At 37.4% G+C, this 22,314-nt stretch overlaps 2 protein-coding genes across 4 annotated transcripts; one reads left to right on the top strand and one right to left on the bottom strand.

The window, feature by feature from the left end:
• Window positions 1-2,433: 2,433 nt before the first annotated feature.
• On the bottom strand, window positions 2,434-5,772 carry LOC143881035 (thiamine phosphate phosphatase-like protein). The gene is made up of 4 exons (XM_077384026.1): window positions 5,635-5,772; window positions 4,053-4,174; window positions 3,735-3,942; window positions 2,434-2,802 (listed from the first exon to the last, which is right to left on the bottom strand). The coding sequence occupies exons 1-4, from the start codon at window positions 5,770-5,772 to the stop codon at window positions 2,434-2,436; spliced, it is 837 nt and encodes a 278-aa protein (XP_077240141.1).
• A 5,651-nt stretch (window positions 5,773-11,423) lies between these two features.
• LOC143882026 (GCN5-related N-acetyltransferase 6, chloroplastic-like) lies at window positions 11,424-20,677 on the top strand. 3 transcript variants are annotated; one of them, XM_077385406.1, is made up of 11 exons: window positions 11,859-11,997; window positions 13,481-13,675; window positions 13,792-14,274; window positions 14,357-14,582; window positions 14,691-14,743; window positions 14,897-14,933; window positions 16,070-16,141; window positions 18,309-18,413; window positions 18,755-18,911; window positions 19,041-19,117; window positions 20,304-20,677. In XM_077385406.1, coding segments are annotated over exons 3-11 (795 nt in total). In that variant the 5' UTR covers window positions 11,859-11,997; window positions 13,481-13,675; window positions 13,792-14,272; the 3' UTR covers window positions 20,370-20,677. The 3 variants fall into 3 exon arrangements, with proteins under 3 accessions (XP_077241519.1, XP_077241521.1, XP_077241520.1); XM_077385405.1 differs by having other exon boundaries at window positions 13,481-14,274; XM_077385404.1 differs by lacking the exons at window positions 13,481-13,675; window positions 13,792-14,274 and having other exon boundaries at window positions 11,424-11,997.
• Window positions 20,678-22,314: the final 1,637 nt, after the last annotated feature.

A 22,314-nucleotide genomic window follows, 5' to 3' on the forward strand; every position in this document is an offset into this window, starting at 1 on the left:
CCTATGCTTTGGAGCTACATTGCAATACGATTTGTCGTTCAACTGCGATTAGTAATAGAAAATAGCACGGTTACGTTAGCCACTAAAAAAAACATTATTTTTTTGTGCAACTGACTATGTCACGACCAAAGATAGATCAACTCAAAGATAAGGAATTTCATGGAAAGGCATTTTGCGGCTGACCTTTGCATGGGAGAACAGCCACCTCATATGACTCAAATGAATAAGACAAAATCTAATGAAAGAGAGCCTGTGTGGCTCTTCTCTCGTGTAAAAGTCAGCAGTGAAATGCTTTTCCAAAAATTCGCTACCAAATACCCAAAGTTAAGGGTGATTAAGGATAAGGGTGCGTATTTTTAATTTAAACATAGATTTAATAAAGGGAAATGATATATTCAACCCCTTTTATTCCCCGCATCACCTCCTTGTAGTGTAAAAAGAGTAGTCATAAATACATTAGAGGGGTGGTCAGGAGAAGAAAAGTGGGCGAATATATCACTTCCTTTACTAAAAGGTGTAGTTTCTTGAGAATGTTATTGTATTCAAACAGAAAGTTATGGATAGTCACCTCCCATCATAGCAACAGTATCTTTCCCTTGGATAAGATTTGTGTATTAGTCAAGTAGATGACAAACAAGTGATCAAAGCCAAGTTGGTGCTCCAATCTTGTGTCACATACTTATCCAACTCTCTCTCTCTCTCTCTCTCTCTCTCTCTCTCTCTCTCTCTCTCTCTCTCTCTCTCTCTCTCTCTCTCTCTCTCTCTCTCTCTCTCTCTCTCTCTCTCTCTGTGTGTGTGTGTGAAAGAAAGAGAAGTAAGGCCCTCTTTCTAGGGTGAACAAGATGTTAAACCGAAACGATAACTCGTCATGAATCCCTACAGACGTCTCAAGACTCCCTAACGTTAGTGTTAGCCATCACATCTTGATTTAGGAATTTTACCTTGTGACAGGGTGAAAATAACCGCCTAACCAAAAGTGGACATGTGGCACATGTAGGCTAAGGCGCACTAAGGGCAGAGGGGTATTTTCACACTCGCATGTAGAAGCCCTAAAAGCAACGGCTCCGAAGATAGAGCATTAGCCAAAGGTAATCTTGGAAACCGGCTATTCTACCTGTCAGAGGATATCTATGGAATCTTGTATTCTAGGAAACAGACTCTACCTAAGAGGGAAATCCCATAAACTTACTCAATATGGAAAGATTCTTGCGCAATCAAGAAAGAGTTCTCAAGAGGTAAACTCCGGGTTTCTCATCCTATATAAATGACTTGAAGGATCTAAGCTACAAGTTCGACTACCATCATCTCTCTTCTACCTTACGTATTTGTTGCCGGTCCCTGACTCAAGCATCAGAGGGCCTTCCTAGAGAACAAACTCTGTGTGGGATTCTGACCGTTTGTTCATATGTGCAGGCAACACCTCTTCACCTTCATAGCCATCCCATCAATATCCAAATTTTGACTATAAGCACCCTGATTCTCTTTTGAAGCTCACATGATGCATGCTATGTGACAGACTTCCCCTATCTTTTAGGATCAAGTAATCCATGTGCTTCTTATGAAAGTTGAAATATCCCACATCAGAAAGGGAGGAAAAGTTACTGGGCTATATATGTGGATTTCTCCTCTCCCTATGTAGACGCGTTTTCCGCAGAAAAAACAAAACCGGAGACGGTTGCGACCCAGAACCGGACAATATCTACACAGCGGGGTAGGGGCGTGGCATAATGGTATCAGAGCGGGACCTCCCATCCAGTACGGTGTGCCAACGAGGAAGCTGAACCCTAAGGGGGGATGGATTGAAAGATCTAACATCGGAAAGGGAGGAAACGTTACTGGGCTATATATGGATTTCTCCTCTGCCTATGTAAATGCGATTTCTGCGGAAAGAGAGTTGTGGCCCAGAACTGGACAATATCTACACAATGGGGCCGAGGCGTGACAGAAGTGATTTTCGGGTACAACCTATTTAACCTATTTATGTTGTGGCACAGCAAATGAACGGTTTGGATCATCCTTGGAAGTGGGAGCTGTATTACTTTTTGAAAAATACTAAACTTTATAGCCACACACCATATAAAATATCGCTTAATATTGTCAGATTAATGCGGGCGACTCGCACATGACAGAATGGTTTTAGATTGAGGAACTCCTTTTTCTTTAGCTACCAAAATTGTTGCTTTTGAAGTAAAACTCGTTTAACTGGCTATTAGGACACCCATATTTGATAATTACGATCCTTCAAATTACACTTTTAATTAGGTGGCTATTACAAGTCCCCAAAAGCTATAAATATCCAAAAAAAAAAGTATTTAATTATAGAAATACGGGAGTGGTATTTCTATATGACTGGACTGAGGCATCTAACAAACACATTTGGCATTTTTATTGGCCACCATTCAAACTTTTTGGCCGTTGCAAAGTAACATATGGTTAGTGAGGATGTGGGAGAGCTTGGAGTAGAGCTTCATGAGAAGAGATTGGAATTGCCTTGAACTTGCTATCAACTGAAAGTAAAAGATCAGAGCTATTATAATCTTCAATGGAGATTGTCTTTATGAGGTGAAGGAGGACTCTCTCTTGCTCCTCTGCATTGCTCCATTCATGGACCATTGCTTTGAGATTTAATGGGTGGGTATTGCAAATCAAATCCCATAGTGGGAAAGTCTTCCTTGGCATCAAATAATCTCCCTTCCCAAGCTTTAAAGATGGGCAGAAATCGCCTTTTCCGTCTCCGAGATAGATGATTTGTTTCTTCCCCTCGGCAATAGCAGACGCTCGGATTCGCTCCATCACAAAACCCTATAACAAAAGTCATTGATCAGCATGTTAGACAAGCAAAGATTAAAAAAGAGGTATAAAAGAAAACAAAAATGGTTATGGGATTTTTGTGATATATATGAACGGTTAGAACCGTTGTTTAAAAAATTCCCCCCTTGAAGGCGTTTCTTGTTTTTTACTTGAGGAATGATAAACTGAAGGGTACCCTTGTAAAAAACCAACTCCAAGGGTGCCCATATAAAAAAACAACTACGAGGGCGCCCCTATTAGTCCTTTTTAAAAAAGTGATTCTATTTGTATGTGCCATTTTCATATATTTCTGGGCCCCTTTTTAATGCACTTTGTTGGGTGTGACCAATGATGGGAGCGACCTTGTAGCTGATTTTTGCAAGGCTGCCTTCAGTTTGTCATTACTCCTTATGTATTCTTTCTTTTTCTGTCTTGTCTTGGTCTCTATTAGCTCTTTCTTTTCTTTGCTTTAATAAATTTCATCTCATCACTCAACAAAAAATCCCCGGTCAATAATTCACTAGCCCGGATTAGCTAGGGCCCTGTTCGTTTTGGATTTTCAAAATCAATTATGAGTCAAAAACTGACTATTAGGCTAAAAATTGTGTCTAGTTTTGAGTCGAATAATCAGTTTTGGACTCAAAATCAATTCTCAAAATTCAAAACAAAAGCGTGTAGGGTTACCTTGTTCAGGTTATAGATTTGGCCCTATCAATTCAATCAGAACTCATATGACTAGATCGAGTTAATAAAAAATTGGCCGGGTCAATCATTGACTCGCTCAAATCAACTCGGTTTAACTTAGGCTGATCTATTGTCCGACTTTATGATCAGTTGGATGCAACCCATTGTATCTTTAAAGGAAAAGTTAAGAAATAAAGAAAAAATCAATATAAGAAGTTACATGGAAAAGATAACTAAGAAGTACTGAAAGTGTCATTTACCTTACACATATTTGGAGGGCAGATATTGAGATTGCACCCATGAGAGGTAGAGGTAAAATCATGGTAAGGGAAAATCCTAAGCTTCCCATCTTCATCAATACAACTTGGATTTGTGTAGATCTCTGAGAAGTAATCAAACAGCTTATGGTGTTTGAGGATTGTCTCAATGAAGAAGATATTTGCATCACTGACTATCTTCAAATCACACCTGATAAGAGAACATTAAGTAATAGATAAAAACAAATCAAACAATAAAACAGGCACCCATATACTGAATGTAGCAAAATTTGAATGGTTAAAGATAATTAAGAAAAATACCCAAAATCATTAGCTGATTTGATGGCTGAGATGATTTGGGGATGCAAAGGAGCCCGTTCCAAACAATCTGCAATTTCTTCAATAGTTTTTCCTTGTGAATGAAGGTCCTTCATCATTCTGTCCTGTTAAATATTATGAAATATACAATATGAATGCCAAGCAATGAAGAAATATAGAGAGTTAAATAAGGAACTGATTCACAAGAATGAGAAGGTGAAAATAAAAATAGAAGATCCAATCCAATTTATTTTTGAAAGTTTAAGAGATCTTAACATAAAAAAACAAGTACGGGTGTCAACCTGTCCACTTTGGATAATTTTCGTCGAGACGAAATGCGGGAAATAAAATGTTGTTTATCATTTTTTGAGAAGTTTTTTGAAGTTACAAAAATAACCCTCAGAAGCATACATAAATAAACAAAAAATATATATTAAGGGAATTTATGTACATTTGTGCCCTCCATTCATCTAGGACACCATCTGATTTTGTGGCTATGTCTGGGACACGACCCAAGCCTCCTGTCCATTAATGTTCGGATCCATCAGACTGTCTGGGTCCATTGATACCCCTAACACCAAGTGATATGATGGTTTATACTATAGTTTTAAAACTCTCTCGCGTCATGGTGGACTCCCCTCAGTCGAGTCCATTTCCCTTGGTTGCGTTCCGCATTTTACCGCCATGTTCCGTGTTTTACCCTACAGAGTCAATAAAAACTCCTTTGACTCTCCCTAGTTATGACCACGTCAACTGAGTACTCAGCCGCGTCAACCGAGTACTCAATCGTGCCGTGCCTAGTCGACTAGGATTTTCTTTGACCGCCTTTTGACCTACATCCGCATTTTGAAACAATGGTTTATACACTAAATTGCTCCAATGCAAAGATGGTTTGTCCGCTGAATTTTGGTATATAATTCACATAATGAATCGTTAACCAAAATCCTAGAGAAGAACATATATTGATGGTTTATTCCCTGTTTGTTTGGATTTTGAGAACAGATTGTGTCCAAAACTGATTCTTGCACTCAAGATTAAACTTAAATTTGGGTACAATAATCAGTTTTGGACTCATAATCAGTTCTCAAAATTCAAAACAACGTGGTAGATTTGGGTACATTAATCAGTTTTGGACTCACAATCAGTTCTCAAAATCCAAAATAAAGTGAGCCTAAAGGTTCAATAAGCAAGAATCACTTCAACACTCAAAAACAGAAAAAATAAAATGGAAGAGATACTATTTAAGGACCTCTGAAAGCCCAAAGAAACTTGCATGAAAGGGAATGTGTTGAATGTTCATAAATAACCCAACATTCATCTTTACAGAAAACAAAACAGGAAATCAAATTAAGGGTTCTTCAAGAAGCTCAAGAATCATCCTTCAACAATGCAAAAGCACAAAGAAAACCCATTAATTAACTAGTCTTTGTAAATTATCCACTTCAAAAACCGAAACCAAAATACAAAAGAATTGCAGACAAATCACGAAAAACAGAAAAACCCAGACATAAGTATCCACAAAAATAACGAAAAAGAAAAGAAAACACATTCAAGAAACAAAAATATTTAGTTTGAGAATAATAACCATTAGAGAATTCCATGGCATGGTAGGAAGAAGCTCGTTGAAGAGATTAGTGGCCCCCATTTCGTCCACCACCCAGTTATCACTATCACAATCGATAATCGTCTTGTCAAAATCGAAAACCACCACAATACAGGCCATTGTAAATGGTTTTCCGACGTTCCAAAGTGGTATTCCGGACACTCAACTCAGTTACGAGCAAAACAAAGACAATGCATTGTTCTTGCATGCAAATATGCAATAAGGGGGGGTATTTGTAGGCGTTCGGTTGAGAATTTTGTATGGGAATATTACGATGGAGAGTCCAAGTAGTAGGAGTAGGAGTTGGAGTTTTAAAGGGACTGCTTGATATAGAAATCTCAAGAATGGGATGGTCAGATGGAGATTTTTTGGGCCTATGGCAGCACCATGTTTTGGTAATTGCACTAACTCATCTTGTCTTTTATTATTTAAACAGCTGTCAAGGTTATAACGGTCCAAGTAAGAGTAGGAGTTGAAGTTTAAAAGGGACTGCTCAATATAGAAACCTAGAAAATAGAATGATCTTATGGAGATTTTTTTGGCCTATTGATATTAGCACTATCATGTTTTGATAATTGCATTTGCAATTATCAAAACTTGGGCAGGTACATGCCCATACAAGGATAAAAACTCTTGGGGCCCTTTTTTTTTGGATTTCCAGAGCCAATTGTGAGTCCAATAATTAGGGATGCGACTCGGGTTTTCTAAATCAGGTGAGAGATTTCGAGGGTTGGATTAGGGTAGCCATCACAGTGCAACCCAATATATCCAAGTTTTACATCGAATGAAGATCTAAGATTGCGATGTAAAAAAATCAACAGCTTAAAGACATCTATTTTTCATAATTAATCAGAGGAAGTGACTTATTCGCCCCATTTTTTTACTTGGGACAGCAGACAAGCGTATTTATGGCTACCCTTTTACACTGGAGGTGCTGTCCTGTCAAGGAAAAGGGACCAATATATCATTTACCTTGATCAAAGGTCTAGAATCATCTGATTAAGGTGGGATCAAGGGCAATAGGTTGGGCCTGTGATGCCAGCAATATTACCCGTGCTTGTGTTGTGGTAGTGGGTATGTGAACATGTCACCACCGACTCATGAGAGTCCTTTTAGGTTTCTTTTTGGTTTACACAATTGAGTCGGTTGTAGTTGGATAGCTACTTCAGAGTAGTTTTGTTTTTATCCTTGATAGCTAGTTGCATCTGGTTGGAGTCCTTTTATTATTCAAACTTCTTATGTATATAAGTAATGGTTCAACGTAAATAATAGTAGAGTGTCGCTTTCACGTTCTTGAAACAATGTGCTTCTTTAATGTTTTTTAATTAATTCTCTCTCCCTTTGTAATTCCAATAGTATTTCTTCTTCAAAATTCCAATAATAGAGTGTCGCTTTCACGTTCATACATAGTCATTTTTTGTTGATTAAAGTAAAGATATTCATTTGTAATTTATTGGCAATCCATCGATATCAATAACAAAAACATATACACAAGTAAATAAATGTATAAATATAATCGTTTTACAACTTAAAAGAAAATTTTGAAAACTAAATATTCCTTGAAATTAGGCAACAAAATGACCATTCTATGGGATTAGAGTTATATCACTACATACAATATATTGATAGAGTTAAGTGAAGCTACACATACGTGTAGCTAACTTAGCTACACCGACGTCTTAAAATACAGTGGGCCCACATTATTTGGGTGATCCAAACCATTCATTTGATAGGACCTCACATTGATAGGGTGTGCCCAAAAAATCAGCTCCATTGGATGATCTCTACCCTTCAAACTGTGGAGCAAAAATGGACAGATTTGTTAAGGTTTCTTCTACACGTCCATTTTTGCCTCCACAAATCGTAGGGTTGGGATGATCCTACGGAGCTGTTTTTGGGCACACCCTATCTATGTGAGGGCCCATCAAATAAATGGTTTGCATCACCCAAACAATGTGAAGCCCACTATTTTAAGCCGTCGGTGTAGCTAAGTTAGCTACACTTTTCTCATATTGATATATCAACTATATAAATAGGGAGCCTTTGTGTTTACAATGGAGGCACTTTTAATCATAAAAGGTTGCCTTTGGATATTTTCCAGAAAAAAAAAATTTCTGTTCTTTTTTTTTTTCATGACTTGAGATTGCTCGTTGGATCAAGGGTTATCACATCCTCTATCCCGACAAAAGGTAGATGCAAGGATAGCACATGTTTTTTAAAAGGGAAATGTTATCAGCACTACTGTATTTTGATGAGGGTACTCTTCACTTTATTAAAAGTACGGTATGGCCCGCACCATAAGATGATCCAAACCATCCATTAGATGGGCCACAGCCTAAATAGGTTGTGCCCCAAAAATCATTTCAATAGGTTGATCCTAACCCTCCGATCTGAATGTTAGAGGGTTAATCCTAAGCCTCTATAGATCGAAGGGTTAGGATCAACCTATGGAAATGATTTTTGGGGCACAACCTATTTAGGCTGTGGCCCATCTAATGGACGGTTTGGATCATCCTATGGTGATGGGCTACAATACTTTTAATAAAGTGAGGAGTGCCCTCATCAAAATACAGTAGTGCTGATAACATTTCCCTTTTTTAAAAAGTATACTATATTTATGGGGAATCTTTCATTAGGCTTCACGTAGCATATCTTTTAAGCCGGGGTGGGGCCCGCCTCCGATCATGTATTGGTACTGGAATGAGTTACGTCCCGGAGTATTTCAACCCATTGCAATCATTAAAATTGAAATCAGGAGATGATTTCAGGAGATGATTTCCGTAACAATATCCACACAATCATGTTTTGATATATAGGGAAACTCACCTTGTCTTACCATTTATTAATTGGCTTTTGAGACTGGGGAATTGTAATGGCCTTTCACAGCTGCTTAAACAATAAAAAAATAGGGTGCATATCAGCCAATATATGGCAAATATTCAGCAATTCCGCCAATAAATCCTTGGGGTTTTGTGAAATAAATTGATATCTAGGGGGATGCTGAAACCTTAATATAATCTTGGGAAAAATAAACTTAGACCCCCTGTGGTTTCTAACACATTCAACTTAACCCCTAATGTTTAAAAAGTTACAAGTAGACCCCTTGTGGTTTCAATTTGTGTAAGGTAGACCCCCTCAGTTGATGGTTTGTCCACAGATTGAAGGATTGGGATGATCCTATGGAGCTGATTTTTTGGGCACACCCTATCTATGTCAGGGCCCATCAAATAAACGTTCATTTGATGGGCCTGACATAGATAGGGTGTGCCCAAAAGATCAGCTCTATAGAACCCTCTAATATGTGGATGAACCGTCAACTAAGGTGGTCTACCTTACACAAATTGAAACCACAGGATTCTACTTTTAACTTTTTAAACATTAGGGGTTAAGTTGAATAGGAACAACAGGGGGTCTAGGTGTATTTTTCCCTAAAATCTTTTCTCAAAACTTAATGCAATTTTGGGCACGTTTGGCTATACCCTGAATATTTTTTCCTGGATTATTAACTTTTATTCAAAGGTGAGGAAGGGTGAGATAGGGATACATATGAGAGGGATTGATCGAGAGTAAGAACAACTTGAAAATACAGGAAACTAAAACCTCCACTCAAAATGAGATCCAATAATTATATACGAAAATTCAGGGTGTATTTTTTTCTGATTCTATTTGAGGGAGAATCGGAAGAGGACTCTGAATATGATGCAAGTCCTGATTCTGGCAATCAAAATTATGCAGCCATACAGTATAAAATTTTCTCTTTTGTTGACAATCATGTGGGTCGAAGTGTTTAATGGTTTCTTTTCTCTATGAAGTATATCTGAAGAAATTTTTAAACAATAAGGACCATTGATTTGGTGGACGATTATGTGACGAAACATGATTCTCACCCCAAGCGAAGATCCCATTCATAAAGATTAATAGACAACTTCCTATCGGTAAGATTAAGGCCTACAAAAATCAATACTTTAGCTTTTGCTTAACGTAACCCCGAGGAGGCCAAGATCTAACGGCTAGGATTATCCACAATATCGATCATGGCATTCGTGAGCCTAAGAAAAGCGACTGCTAGGAAAGATGTTAGCAATCACCATCTTCTTAGCAAATTTTCCTTTTTATATCTTTAGGCAAACGTGTTACAATTGACAGAGGCTTATAATAATCTTTGGGTGATGATTTTTTCGCCCCCTCTAGGATGATGCGCCCCCCTGCAAAAAGCCAGAAACTGATTAATGGTAATACATGGAAGTGACTACCCATAATCTATCTATTAGTTGCGCAAAAAGGAGACATGGTGGAGACAGGCTTTTCAGGTCATGTTTGCCACACGAGATTTTTTGGTTTTTTTTTTTTTTTTTTATGTGCATTTCTCATTCTCTTGCACTTAGAAATGCAATGGGCCTACCGTGGAGTGGTATTTCCTGGAGTTTGTCTCCTTGAATACCACGAAATGACAAGACTCTAGAATTTCTCTAATTCATTGAATGATATCCCTTCACCTGTGGTGCTACTTGTTGTTCAGGAAGTCAATTACCCCTAATTTTTTGGTGATCCAAACCATTCATTTGCTGGGACTTAGACGTACATAGTGGATCACCCAAAAATTGTGGGTCACACTTTTTTTTTTGTTCTTATTTTTCAAAAAGTACTGTATGTGTTGAGAAAATCCGCCGGGCAAATCAATCTGATCGTGCACAAATTAAACGGAACGTAAAATAACACAACAAGTCAAAAGTTGAACACCAAGATTTTACGTGGTTCGGCCAAGCCTACTACACGGACAAGAAACACGATTTTTCACTATGAGAAAAAACAATATACAAGGATTACAATGGATTTAACCCAAAATCCGCAACCCTTTCCTTGCTTCTCAAACCCAAGACCGTACACTGAGAGAAAAACCTCAAGAGAAACCCAAGAAGAAGACCCAAATAGAAAACTCTCTCTCTCTTCTTTCTCAAGAGGCAGCCGACATACCTCTCCCCAAGAGAACTCACTCTCTTTTGGTATTTAGGTTTTCCCAAAAACTTAAAAAAGTAGCTTTCCTTTTTGCCTCTTGCCTTCCCTCCCAAGCAAGCTACAGTGGGTGGAAAATAAGGCAACTTTCCAACAGTATGGACCACACTATAGGATGATCCAAACCGTCCATATGATGGGCCATAGCGTTAATAGGTTGTGCCCAAAAAATCATTTCTATAGGACAATCCTAGCCCTCTGATCTATAAAGGTTTCCATAATATGCCGGTCATCTGTAGAGATGAACGGAGGATTGGGATCATCCTATCCAAATAAAGTTTTTGGGCACAACTTATTTACGTTATGGCCCACCGTATGGACAGTTTGGATCATCAAAGACGGGCTTCGTGTGTAAGAGTGGCAGATGGACAATATAACTATAAAACAGCCAAAACGCAACTCACGCAAATCTCAATTTTTGGATAAAAGATGGGCCTCGTGTCACGTGTGTAAGAGTGGCAAATAATAAACTATAAAACAGCCAAAACGCAACTCACGCAACTCACGCAACTCATATCTTCGTGTGAAATGGATAAACTATAAAACAGCCTGCTTAGAAAAAAGTGGGTCCCCCTGCAGGTGGAGTCAACATCTTTGCCTCCCACGAACGGTGCAGATTGGGAAGAAGGACCGTTTAACATAATCCAACAGTTAGTAATGTTTGGTATCGTAGTGGGGCCAGCAAAATAAGTTGCTGAGGTGAATCGCGCGAGTCACAGTAACACAGGGTAAAAACCTATAAATATTCTGTCATTGTGCAACAAGCTTCGTGCTTTCCGTCTAGGGTTTCTTCTTTTTCTTTTTTCTCTGCTGCTTAATCTCGATTTTTCAGAGCTTTGGATCTCAAAAATAACTTTAAATTCATCCTTCTGATCCAAATTTCTTTAATATCCTATATTGAATTTACTTCATCTTTCTCGTCTCGTTTTGTTTGGCGCTTCGATTTTGTGGATAGGATCGCAGAAATTAAGGTGAAATTTTCTTTTCCTTGTCCTGAATTTCCGTTTTCACTCACTCCTCCATTGAAGAGCTTTGGATTCTAATGATTTTTAGATCCTAAACTGTCAGGAGAATTCTGCTTTTATCTGTATAGTTTTTTTTTTTTAATTTCCGTTTGGAATTTTTAATTTGTGGGAGATTAGGAGTATTTGAAAGAAATTAGGTTATGAGATCGATATAAGGAGTCCGCTTGACAAAAAAAAAATAAAAAATGGAGCTCAAAGGGACCTTCATCCCTCAATTTCAAGTTTCTCTGCCTACAACACGAGTGCTTGGGAAAAGGAACAAGCGCCCTCGTACCTTTCGCATCGTTAGGGTTTCTTCTTCATTCCGGTACAGTACATTCTTTTATGATTTTATATAATGATCTTGTTGTGACTCTTTTAAGCATAGCTTTAAATGTTCTGGTATTATATTCATAATCTATTGGATCTCTAATCATTCTGATATTTGGTATAACAGTGAAAGTAAGATTTTGAGATTTTTGTGTTGTTTCTTCTGATTTAGTTATGGTTGCAATGTAAAGATGTTTATAGAGTTGAGCTTGTCTTTATTTGATAACTAATGGGTATTTATTTAAGGGAAATGTTATCAGCACTACTGTATTTTGATGAGGGCACTCCTCACTTTATTAAAAGTACGGTATGGCCAGCACCATAGGATGATCCAAACCGTCCATTAGATGGGCCACAGCCTAAATAGATTCTGCCTCAAAAAACGTTTCCATAGGTTGATCCTAACCCTCCGATCTGAATGTTAGAGGGTTGATCCTAACCCTCTATAGATCGGAGGGTTAGGATCAAGCTATGGAAATAATTTTTCGGGCACAACCTATTTAGGTTGTGACCCATCTAATGGACGGTTTGGATCGTATTATGGTGCAGGCCATACCGTACTTTTAATAAAGTGAGGAGTGCCTTCATCAAAATACAGTAGTGCTGATAGCATTTCCCTTATTTAATTGATAAAAAATATGGAAAAAGGAACATAGATTTACAGAATTACAATAGAGGGACAAAATCAATGATTTGCTTGAAACACCAGCTTCACAATCTTTATTTGTTAATTAATGTTTATTTATTTATTTTTAAAATGTGAAAAAAGGAACATAGATCTAGAGAATTACAAGAGAGGGACAAAATCATTGATTTGCTTGAAACACTAGTTTCCAAATGAGTGTGATGATACATAACCACAGAGAGAGACGATGCAGACAACCGTGGTGAGATTGAGCTCATCAATCTCTTCAAGAATGTCACTTCCCCTTCTAATTAGAATGGGCTTCCAACAAATTAAATGACTGGAGAGACTTGAACAAATTATCTAAATCCCTCCTTTAGTGCATAGTCACAAATATTTGTCTTGGAAAATTTTCTTCACAGATATGTTTTCCCGTCTGTTATCAGAAAAAGGTGGAAAAAAAAATTTCGACACGCGCTTTTGTTTTCTTCTCTTTTTGTCTAATTTTATACCCTTGATAAAAGGAAAAGCTATAAAAAAAATTCGGCATTAACAAAAAAATAAAATAAAAGTATCTCTATATGTTTTTTATTAGGGAAGTGATATCCGCACTTCATGTTTTGATTATGGTACTCCTCTCTTTATTTTGTGCATTTCTGAATGGATTTTGATAGCTTGCTGGGAATTATAACAGCCTCTAACGAATGATTAGGGAAGTATGTAACAAATGAAGGAATACCAATTTTAAATTCAGGGAATGTGGATGTTAATTTTTTATCAATTATAGTGGGCTCTCATCTGAATTTTCTCCTTTTTTTAATCAAAATATTGCATTTTTCTTGATATTTTGAAACAGCCAGAGATATTTGTGAGTATGCTTTAGAGCACACACTTTTTGCCTCTTTTGAGCCCTTAGGAAAGGATCTGCAAAGGTCAGTTGCACCATACGAAAATAATCTTTGACCAATATGAAGAATCGAGCATCCCTGACCAGTTCACACAATTAAGGCAGTCATTTGGGAAAAAATACATAAGACCATTCGAGCCTCAAGTATGGGATTCTAGCTGGATATTATTGTTTATACATTTCTTAAATTGACTTTTTTGAGTTTTTTCTTTTACCTACTATAGTTACATAGAACAAATTATTTTCTCTTCCATAAGCAGTTGACGGACCAGCATCTCCAGTTGGTTGTGTATGTGGTATTCTGTTCCTTCACACTTTGAAGCATTTTTTGGATGACGATTGAAGGTAAACTCAACCCTAATTGAGTTACTCCACTCTTGGGGTAAACTTAACTTTTAAGGAAGTTCCGAAGGAAATCTGTGACCGAATGGAGTCGAGTGGGGAAATAATTAAGGTACTCCAATCCCTATTGGTGTTAAAGTCTCCAATGGAGCGGAAGTATGGGCACTTCTCACTGGTCTGTGTATCTTGGAGGAGAATCTAGCAGGAATCTTGGTAGTGTAAGGCGACCCTCTTATGCGCTAGTGTCAGTGGAGAGACCATGCATGGGATTATGATGTTATCCAATTTAGTTCTATAAATTATGGATAGTTCTATAACTTAACTCTAGATACATTTCTTGAAGTGAAAATTGACATTTGGGACACATTGACAAGGGTAGGAGTGACTGAGAAGAGCTTCATGTAGGAGATTCTTTTCCATTTTACATACATACGTAAATGCACGTCCCTGTCACCTTATTCTTCTGTCTTGGTGTGCTTACAGGGAAACATTCCCTATGTCGTATCGCCAATGGAGAACTATGAAAATCCAGTGCAGTGATAGTTCTCATAATGTTCATCTGTCACCGGTTTCTCAAAATAACATCACGAGGCTTCCTGAGCTTGCTTTCGATAGGTTGCAACTCAGTGATCAAGAATTGTGTGGCGGTCAAAGACGGACCTTTGGTCGATTTGTTGCTCGTGGGGCTGTATTAGATGAAGAATACTGGGTGAGATTATATTTGTTTGCTTCCTGTCTATTCAAACAAGTTCTTTTCTTACCACATGAGCATTTAGTACACTGCCTAATCCTATGCTTCTTTTACCTTGCGAGGCAGACCGCTGCATGGCTAAGGTCAGAGGCTCATTATGAATCCCTATCTTACATGCGGTCAGTTTCCTATTCTTAAACAAGATCAAATGTCCTTCTATTACTTTTTGAAGATCTGCATTGCGTTACATTTTTGGATGCAGTGGCTTCTCCTCTCTAATTCTTTCAAAATATTGAATTTTCTAAGTAATGCCGACAATGTAAAATTCACAGGCATGTCGCCAGTTACAAAAGGAAGTATGCAGAAGAGGTGAGGCTTTTTACACTGGCTTTGCAACCACTCTGTCCTTTGTACTTTATAGACTTTTACCAGAGAGAAAATATAAACTGTACACAAGTTGGGTGCTTCCAGTTAATATAAAAAAACTCTATGGTACACATCGATTTGAATGTTTGTCTGTGTTACTTGAACATTTTCTTTTAATGCTTTGAATGTTTCTATTAATTGAACATGGACATATGATGTTCTTAGACATAGTGTTCACGTAAACTTATGATGCAATATAGTTTATATAAAAAATTATTTAGGAGTTATACGATGTAAAGTTGTTATTGGTAAGATAGAAGAAAATACTAAGAGCAGAAATAAGTGGGAAAGGGATGAAATGCTGAAGCCATGTCTACACAAAGGTACATTCAGCGTTTTATTGGAATGTTCCTGTACTTGGATGATGGAAAGTTCTCAGATTTATTACGTTTTGGTTCTTGAAGTTTGATTTTCTTTCATGCTCTTAGCAACATATATTATTGAAGTATATGATTTAAATAAGAAGTCCTCACTCAACAAACTAGTAGACATGTGCTTCTTTTGTCTTTTTTGTTTTCAATTTCATAAGTAATAAAATAGGAGGCGTTATTGACACCCAATGCATTTTTGAGTCGTTTTGGACCACAATTCTTAGGACTTTGGACAAATGGACAAAAGCCATTTCTTTGGGGGTTTTTAGCTGTACTCTTCTGAGGAATGAGTTATGGGTACTGCATACTGGATGTCGAGGAACTTGGTAAAATTCCTCGTAATTTCCAAAAGAAATTGAGGTTTAGGTAGTAAATTAGGCTCAAGAGAAACTTCCCACATCATTGCAGTAAAAGCTTTGGGCTGCCGAGAAATGTCTACCATAGGGGGGCTCTTTGAAAACAAACCGCACTGGATGGGAAGTGCCTGCTGGACTCGATAGAATTGATAAGCTATATTTATTACCTCCCATGGTGCATGAGTCATGGTTCAGCATTGACAAATTTGACAGAAGGGTGACAGCAAACACCTTAGTCATGTTTGGTAACCTAGATTTTATGAGCCTCGGGTGAATTTATTTGTCTTTTGAATCTCAATGTGTCTCTTTCCATATCAGTTTTTAAAACTGAGGATTGTCTTTATTTTTGCAGGAGTTCTATGGTTTAAAACGTCGATGTTCTGGACAGGAGGGCAACTCGTTAAAGTGTTTCTGCATTGTTGCTGTATGTTCTAATTGTAACCGTAGATTTTTTTTTTAAAATGGTAGCTGTAGGTTTTATTTCATTTTCTACTGTTACTTCTATTTTTTTGTTCATTTCTTTTATTGATAAAAGATAATGCTTTGAATAGAGATATAATTAAGATGGTGATTTTTTTGTCATGGAAAATTTGGAACGGTATAATCCATCACATGGAGCTAATCCTCCTCACCCATTCAACGTAGATCAAACATGATTTCTGTTATTCCTCCAAAGGTTCAAGGTTGTGAAACTTGAATGCATTTTCAAATAACTAAGTCATCCTAGCTTAGTTAACTCAGAATAGCCAAATCAAGTAGATGGAAACATTTTAGATACTTACAAGCACTTAACTTGAAAAGTTAATGGAGCGTCTGGGAAGCATAAAATATCATGGCCAAAAGATGATAATCAGAACCAGTACATTTACCCTCCATACACTGTAGCTTTTTTAGGATGAAGAAAGTAGATCTTAACTGTTTCACTAGTATGTTTTTCCACACATGCGTGGGGGTAATGTGCTTGTTCATGGATTAAGCTGTTGCAAGCAATGTTGTTCCATTTTTTGGGAACTATTTTTCATGCTCGTCAACTGTGTCAAACATTGGGAGCTTTGTTTGGGATTTTATTCCTATCTTCCAACATCTACTTACTCCTTTATTTGGATTTTATTTTTGTTAGCGTGAGTATAACTGTATAAGTACTTGCTACTTACCAGTCTTCAACATGATGTTCTTGTTCTAGTTACTTTCCGTACCCTGATTTGGTTGGGCCACTTATCTTTGTTTTCAGCCTGGGCTTTTAGTAGTTACTCTTAAGCTCTCTTGGTTATATGGCCAGATAGTTTCTATAGTCTGTATAAGTAGTCCTCCTACTTTGTTATAATTTACTAAGCTCTTTGAGGGTAGACTAAATGAATTGAGTTAATGTGCTAAGATGTTAAAGGGAATAAAATTCATCTGGCAGATGTACCCCAAGGGTTTAATGATGAGTTTTAGTAACACTGTGTCAGTTATTTGACACTGTGATTTGACGTGCTGCGTGGCAACCACCTTAGCTGTCAACCTGGCCAATCAGTGGACAAGTTGATCCCGGTGAGTCGTGAGCCAAGTTACTTCAGTTTAAAACTGTGATTGGGAAATATCAACAATGATTTTCCATTTTAAAAAAAGAACTATGATTGGGAAACATACCTCGCAGCCCCTGCACATGACATTTAACCATACCGTTTAAAATTGAGAACACGAACTTATTGAAATTCTTCACAAGCCTTCAAAGAACTACGGTACTATTCGAATTTAGAGGAACTATAATGGCTTGATCACAATAAACAGTTACTCAACTAATCAAGGTCAGGGCATCATCCAGAGACTCATGTTGAACGATCCCCGTCTCTAAACTTTTTACTGGAACGCTAAGAACATATTGAAATTCTTCACAAGCCTTCAAAGAACTATAGTGCTGTTCAAATTTACAGAAACTATAATGGCTTGATCACAGCCTGCCCCAAGCCAGGATAAAGGAGAAGGGTTGGCGTCAGGTTGGCTGCCGGCCGTAAAATTTGCCACTCTTCTATGAAATGAGTCCTATAGAAAATCATGAAATTTTTCTAAAGGATTCATCTTAGCCGACCCCAACTAGTTTGGGACAAAGGCTTTGTTGATTTGAGTTGAGTTGATAATGGCTTGATCACAATAAAGAATTACGTCAACTAATCACAGTCAGGGCATCATCCAGAGACTCATGTTGAATTATCCCATCTCTATACTATTTACTGGAAGTATTAAATGGAAACTATAATGGCTTGATCACGATAAAGAGTTACGTCAACTAATCACAGTCAGGGCATCATCCAGAGACTCATGTTGAACTATTCCCATCTCTATACTATTTATTAAACGCTAAGAACATATTCCCTTCAAAGAACTACAGTACTCTTCAAATTTAAAGAAACTATAATGGCTTGATCACAATAAAGAGTTAAACCAACTAATCATGGGTAGGGCATCATCCAGAGAATCATGTTGAACGATCACCATCTGTAAACTATTTACTGGAAGAATTATACGCCCTTGAGATTTTCTGGTTTTCTTTGCAGTGCTTTAGGAAGTATATGAGTTCAAACTGCTGGTAACAGATTTCTGCATTTCAGGTTAAGAAGGAAGAAAAGAATGTGAGACGAACTGTATTAAACAGTGTCGTAGGAACCCTTGACCTAAGTATCCGGCAATTCTTGCAGGGAGAAACATTCCCAGGGGTAAGCAGCGAGATGTCATTATTTGCACATTTATCTTGTTGTTCATGAGACCAATATTGATCAATCACTGCAATACAAACTGAATAAGTGACGAGGCATGGAATTTAGGTAATTGGCCATTAGACAATGAATGGTAGAACTCTTAGAGACATCATAGTTTGCTAGTTGCTGCTGATGTTTCCCTCCAATATTCAAATTTGAGAAATATGTAAAAATATTATTTGCGTCAGTCCTTTTTTATTCATCGTCTTTCGGAATTGTTTCTGATGGGTTAAATTTCAGAATTGTAAAATGAAAACATGAATCTCATTCCTCTGACCATGGTCATAGCTTATTTTCAGGAAGTAAAAAGAGCATCTGCCATTCTCATGGGCCACGAGGCCTATGATGCACACAGATATGCTTATGTTGCAAATGTTTGTGTGTCGAAGTACGCTCGCCGTCAAGGAATTGCCTCCAATATGTTGTATTTAGCCACTGATGTTGCCATATCGGCAGGTGTACTTATTTAAGCACTACTTAAGAAATAAGAACTTTATCATTTTATTAGCAGATGACTGTTATTTATTATTTTTTCAGTTTGGATGACTAATTTTATCACTTTTGTTTGTTCTGATTTATCAACAGGTGTGAAGCGATTGTTTGTTTGTGTAAATGCAGACAACAAGCCTGCCCAAGATCTGTACAGAAAAACTGGGTTTGAGGTTCGGCCCTTGATGATTTAAGAGTTTTGGACATGTCATGGTTATCCCTGTGTCTGCAAGAATTGAAACTCATACATTTCATATGCAAATTTCTTTGCCTAGCTTGTTGGAAATACAAATATTTCCGACAGTTAGTACTCCGGATCTTCTCTATGGTGCCACCTTTGCCTTGAAACCTCAATCCTTTTGTCAGTTTCAGAACCTCTTCTTCCTCCTACCAGACTACTGCTGCCATGATTACCATTTTTATAGTTATTCCGAGTTTCTTTTTAATAATTTCCAAATCTAGTATAACTATAATAATCAAAACAGTTGGTTTTATTCTTTATTAAATATAAATAGAACATTTAAATTCTTTATAATATTTTATAAACACGGTTCCTTGGCGTTTTGAGTCTAAACAGGCGAGACCATATGGTAGTTGAGCTGGGGCGGCCTTTGGGTTGATTTTTTTAGCCCAAATGCTCACAAAGGACCAGCCAATTTACACTCCAACTTGAATTTCTTGCTTATTTGATTTGTTGAAAAGTGCTGCTTCCCTTTTCCCACACTTGATATTTCTCCCACTTCATGCAACTTAGGCCTGGTGCATGGTCATATGTTTTTGCCACCAGTTCATGCATAGGCTTCACTCAAACTGAAGTGGCTGTCTGTCTTATTGAAACTTGATGCGCTAGATTTTGAATTTTTGAGCTGATTTCTTTGTTTATGTTGTGGAAAAATTGAAATTTTGTTCTGACACAGCTTTTTGGCCACTAGTCATTTAACCAAACTCTCCGGAGCACCCTTTGTTAAACCGCTTTCCTTTTCTAGTGTAGACTTGCCTCAAAGCTAGTCTTATAAATTCGACAGAGGTGACATTGAGATGGACTGCTTGATCAATGACATTTCTCAGTTTCTCCTATTCTCTAGGAAGAAAGGAACTGGAGTTTATTGTGACTGTTGTATTCCGCAATATAGAGAAACCGATAATGTTTTTAGAATTAATGTGATTTTTGTTTGTTTTCTGTCATAATTACTGCATATCAGCCGTATGCTCGTGGGGCCTGACCCGTTTCCTCTCTTCTTTTATTTCTTAGCTATTTCATTTCATTTCTTCTCTTCATTAAAAAAAATCTATTGCATTTCTTCTTCTTTGTTGTATTTTCCTCTGTTCTCTTATGGTTTATTCATCTGATGCCTACAGTTGGTAGAAGCGGCACCTTTGTTAAAAGATCAGAGGCTTCTAATGTGCATGGAGTTAAAGTCATGATAGTAGTTTCAACAGAAGATGAAACCAGGTATGTAAATATGCTAGTACTATAGGGGTTGAGCCTCTAGCTCATTGGTAAAGGGATTTGTTCCTCAACCAGGAGATGGGGGGTTCGATCCCAGCTTACCTATCAATAAATAAATAAAAAAATGCTAGTACTGTACTAAAGCCACTGCTTACTATGCTTGAGTTGTATCAGTTATAGGCAGTCCCAGTGGAAGTTTTTGTTACCACTGGGATGGTGTGATCTGTTTGTTTTTCTTTCAACCAAAAGATCAACAAAGCCGCATTAAGTGTGTTACAAGGTCTATCTGTCTGCTTGAAAGTAACTGTTCTATTTAGTCTTTTGTAAAACAAGTAGATATCTATCAGTTTTAGATCATCCAAACAGAGACTTTTAAGTCTTATAAATGCAATTTCTGTGCGTCTTCTGCTAAATTATCTCCCACCAATTGATGACTATTAAATGGCAGTTTTCTAAGTTTCATTGCAAAGGCAAGAAGGCTGTACATTTCTCAACGATTCGCGTCTGCATCCTGACTGAACAAGTTGGGATTCTAGTTGTGTATTTTCCACGTAAGGACCATCCATCAAAGAAGGATGTCAATGGACCTGGCTATGGCCAAAAACTGCAATAACCCAAATCTGGATCCAATCTGATTACAAGATAGATTATTGATCGGGCCTGTTACCACGGCTGTAAAATCCAACAGTGGTGTTGAAAACTGAGAGATCTCTAATCTCTCAAAATAGGATCAAACACAATGTGCAACAAATGACAGGTAGGTTTCATTAGTCTTTAAAATGCTATTTTAAGGGTCCATTAAAGTCTTTAAAATTCTATTTTAAGGTGAAAGTTTCTTCTCCTATAGCTAGCAAAACAGAAAGACGTGTACTCTAGATGTAGGCCTGATGAAATAGGAAGCTGCAAGGATGCCTTGGGTACTGTTCAACTTGATAAGAGGCTTTGATTTGGCTCGAACTGTTCACATTTGTTGCAAAAATCACCATTCTACAAATGGGAAAACCTGGTCAGTTGTCAGCACTTCTGAACTTGATCCAGTTTGGTTAAAAGAGGTTTCTGCTAATGGGGGTCATCTAACTCCAGGTATAGATCTTAGTGGTAGATGATCTTTGTGTCTATTTTACTCTATTTCAATCCTTCAAATTGTCTTCTTGGCAATTTGAGTTGTTAATAGTATGAGTCAATTTCGGTCATCATTGCAAAGATCTTTATATTTTTCTCTTAAGAACTAGTTATAATTGGATCCTGAAAGGACACAGATTGAACATCTTGTAGTATTAGTGTTGTTATCTATGTAACTCAAAACTGATTGTTGAACTTCTTAAAGATTGTTAACTTAGGAGGGTATCCTCTCGCTGTGTTCTCGAGCTTATGTATGGAATTCCCTGCTTTATTTAACAGCCAAATCTTTTTCTTTTTTTTTGGAAAGATCAGACCTAGTCTTATAAATTCGACAGAGGTGACTATTGCGAACAACAACAGCGAAATATGATTGAACAGGTGTCTGTTTGGATTGCCAGAATCAGGAATGAGAATTGACATCCTATTCCGATTCATCTGGAAGCAGGAAAAAAAAATTAAAATAGAAAAATTAATTATAAAATTCTATAAAAATTTCATCCCTATTGGGGAGGAATCAGAATATGTTCTCTTGGGGTGGGAAACTGATTCTGGCATTTTCCCTTTTAATTCCGCCCGTATGATTTCTGCCCCTTGATCTTCTTCATTTTCTTTAATCAAATGCCGAATCGAGGAATAGGATGCCGATTTCAGCACCTTATTCCAGCAATCAAAAGGACACTTGGAATGGATTTTGTAGTTCTCTTCTATATAGTAAGTTCTTATAAGCTTCCAAAGTAGTGTGCCTATTCAAATTAATTTGATGGCAGGTCCCTACTTAGCTTCAATTATAACCATCAG

The sequence above is a fragment of the Tasmannia lanceolata genome, unplaced genomic scaffold (assembly GCF_043159265.1).
Source record: "Tasmannia lanceolata isolate RefF3 unplaced genomic scaffold, GAP_Taslan_0.1 ptg000007l, whole genome shotgun sequence".
In the NCBI taxonomy this organism is placed as follows: Eukaryota; Viridiplantae; Streptophyta; class Magnoliopsida; order Canellales; family Winteraceae; genus Tasmannia; species Tasmannia lanceolata.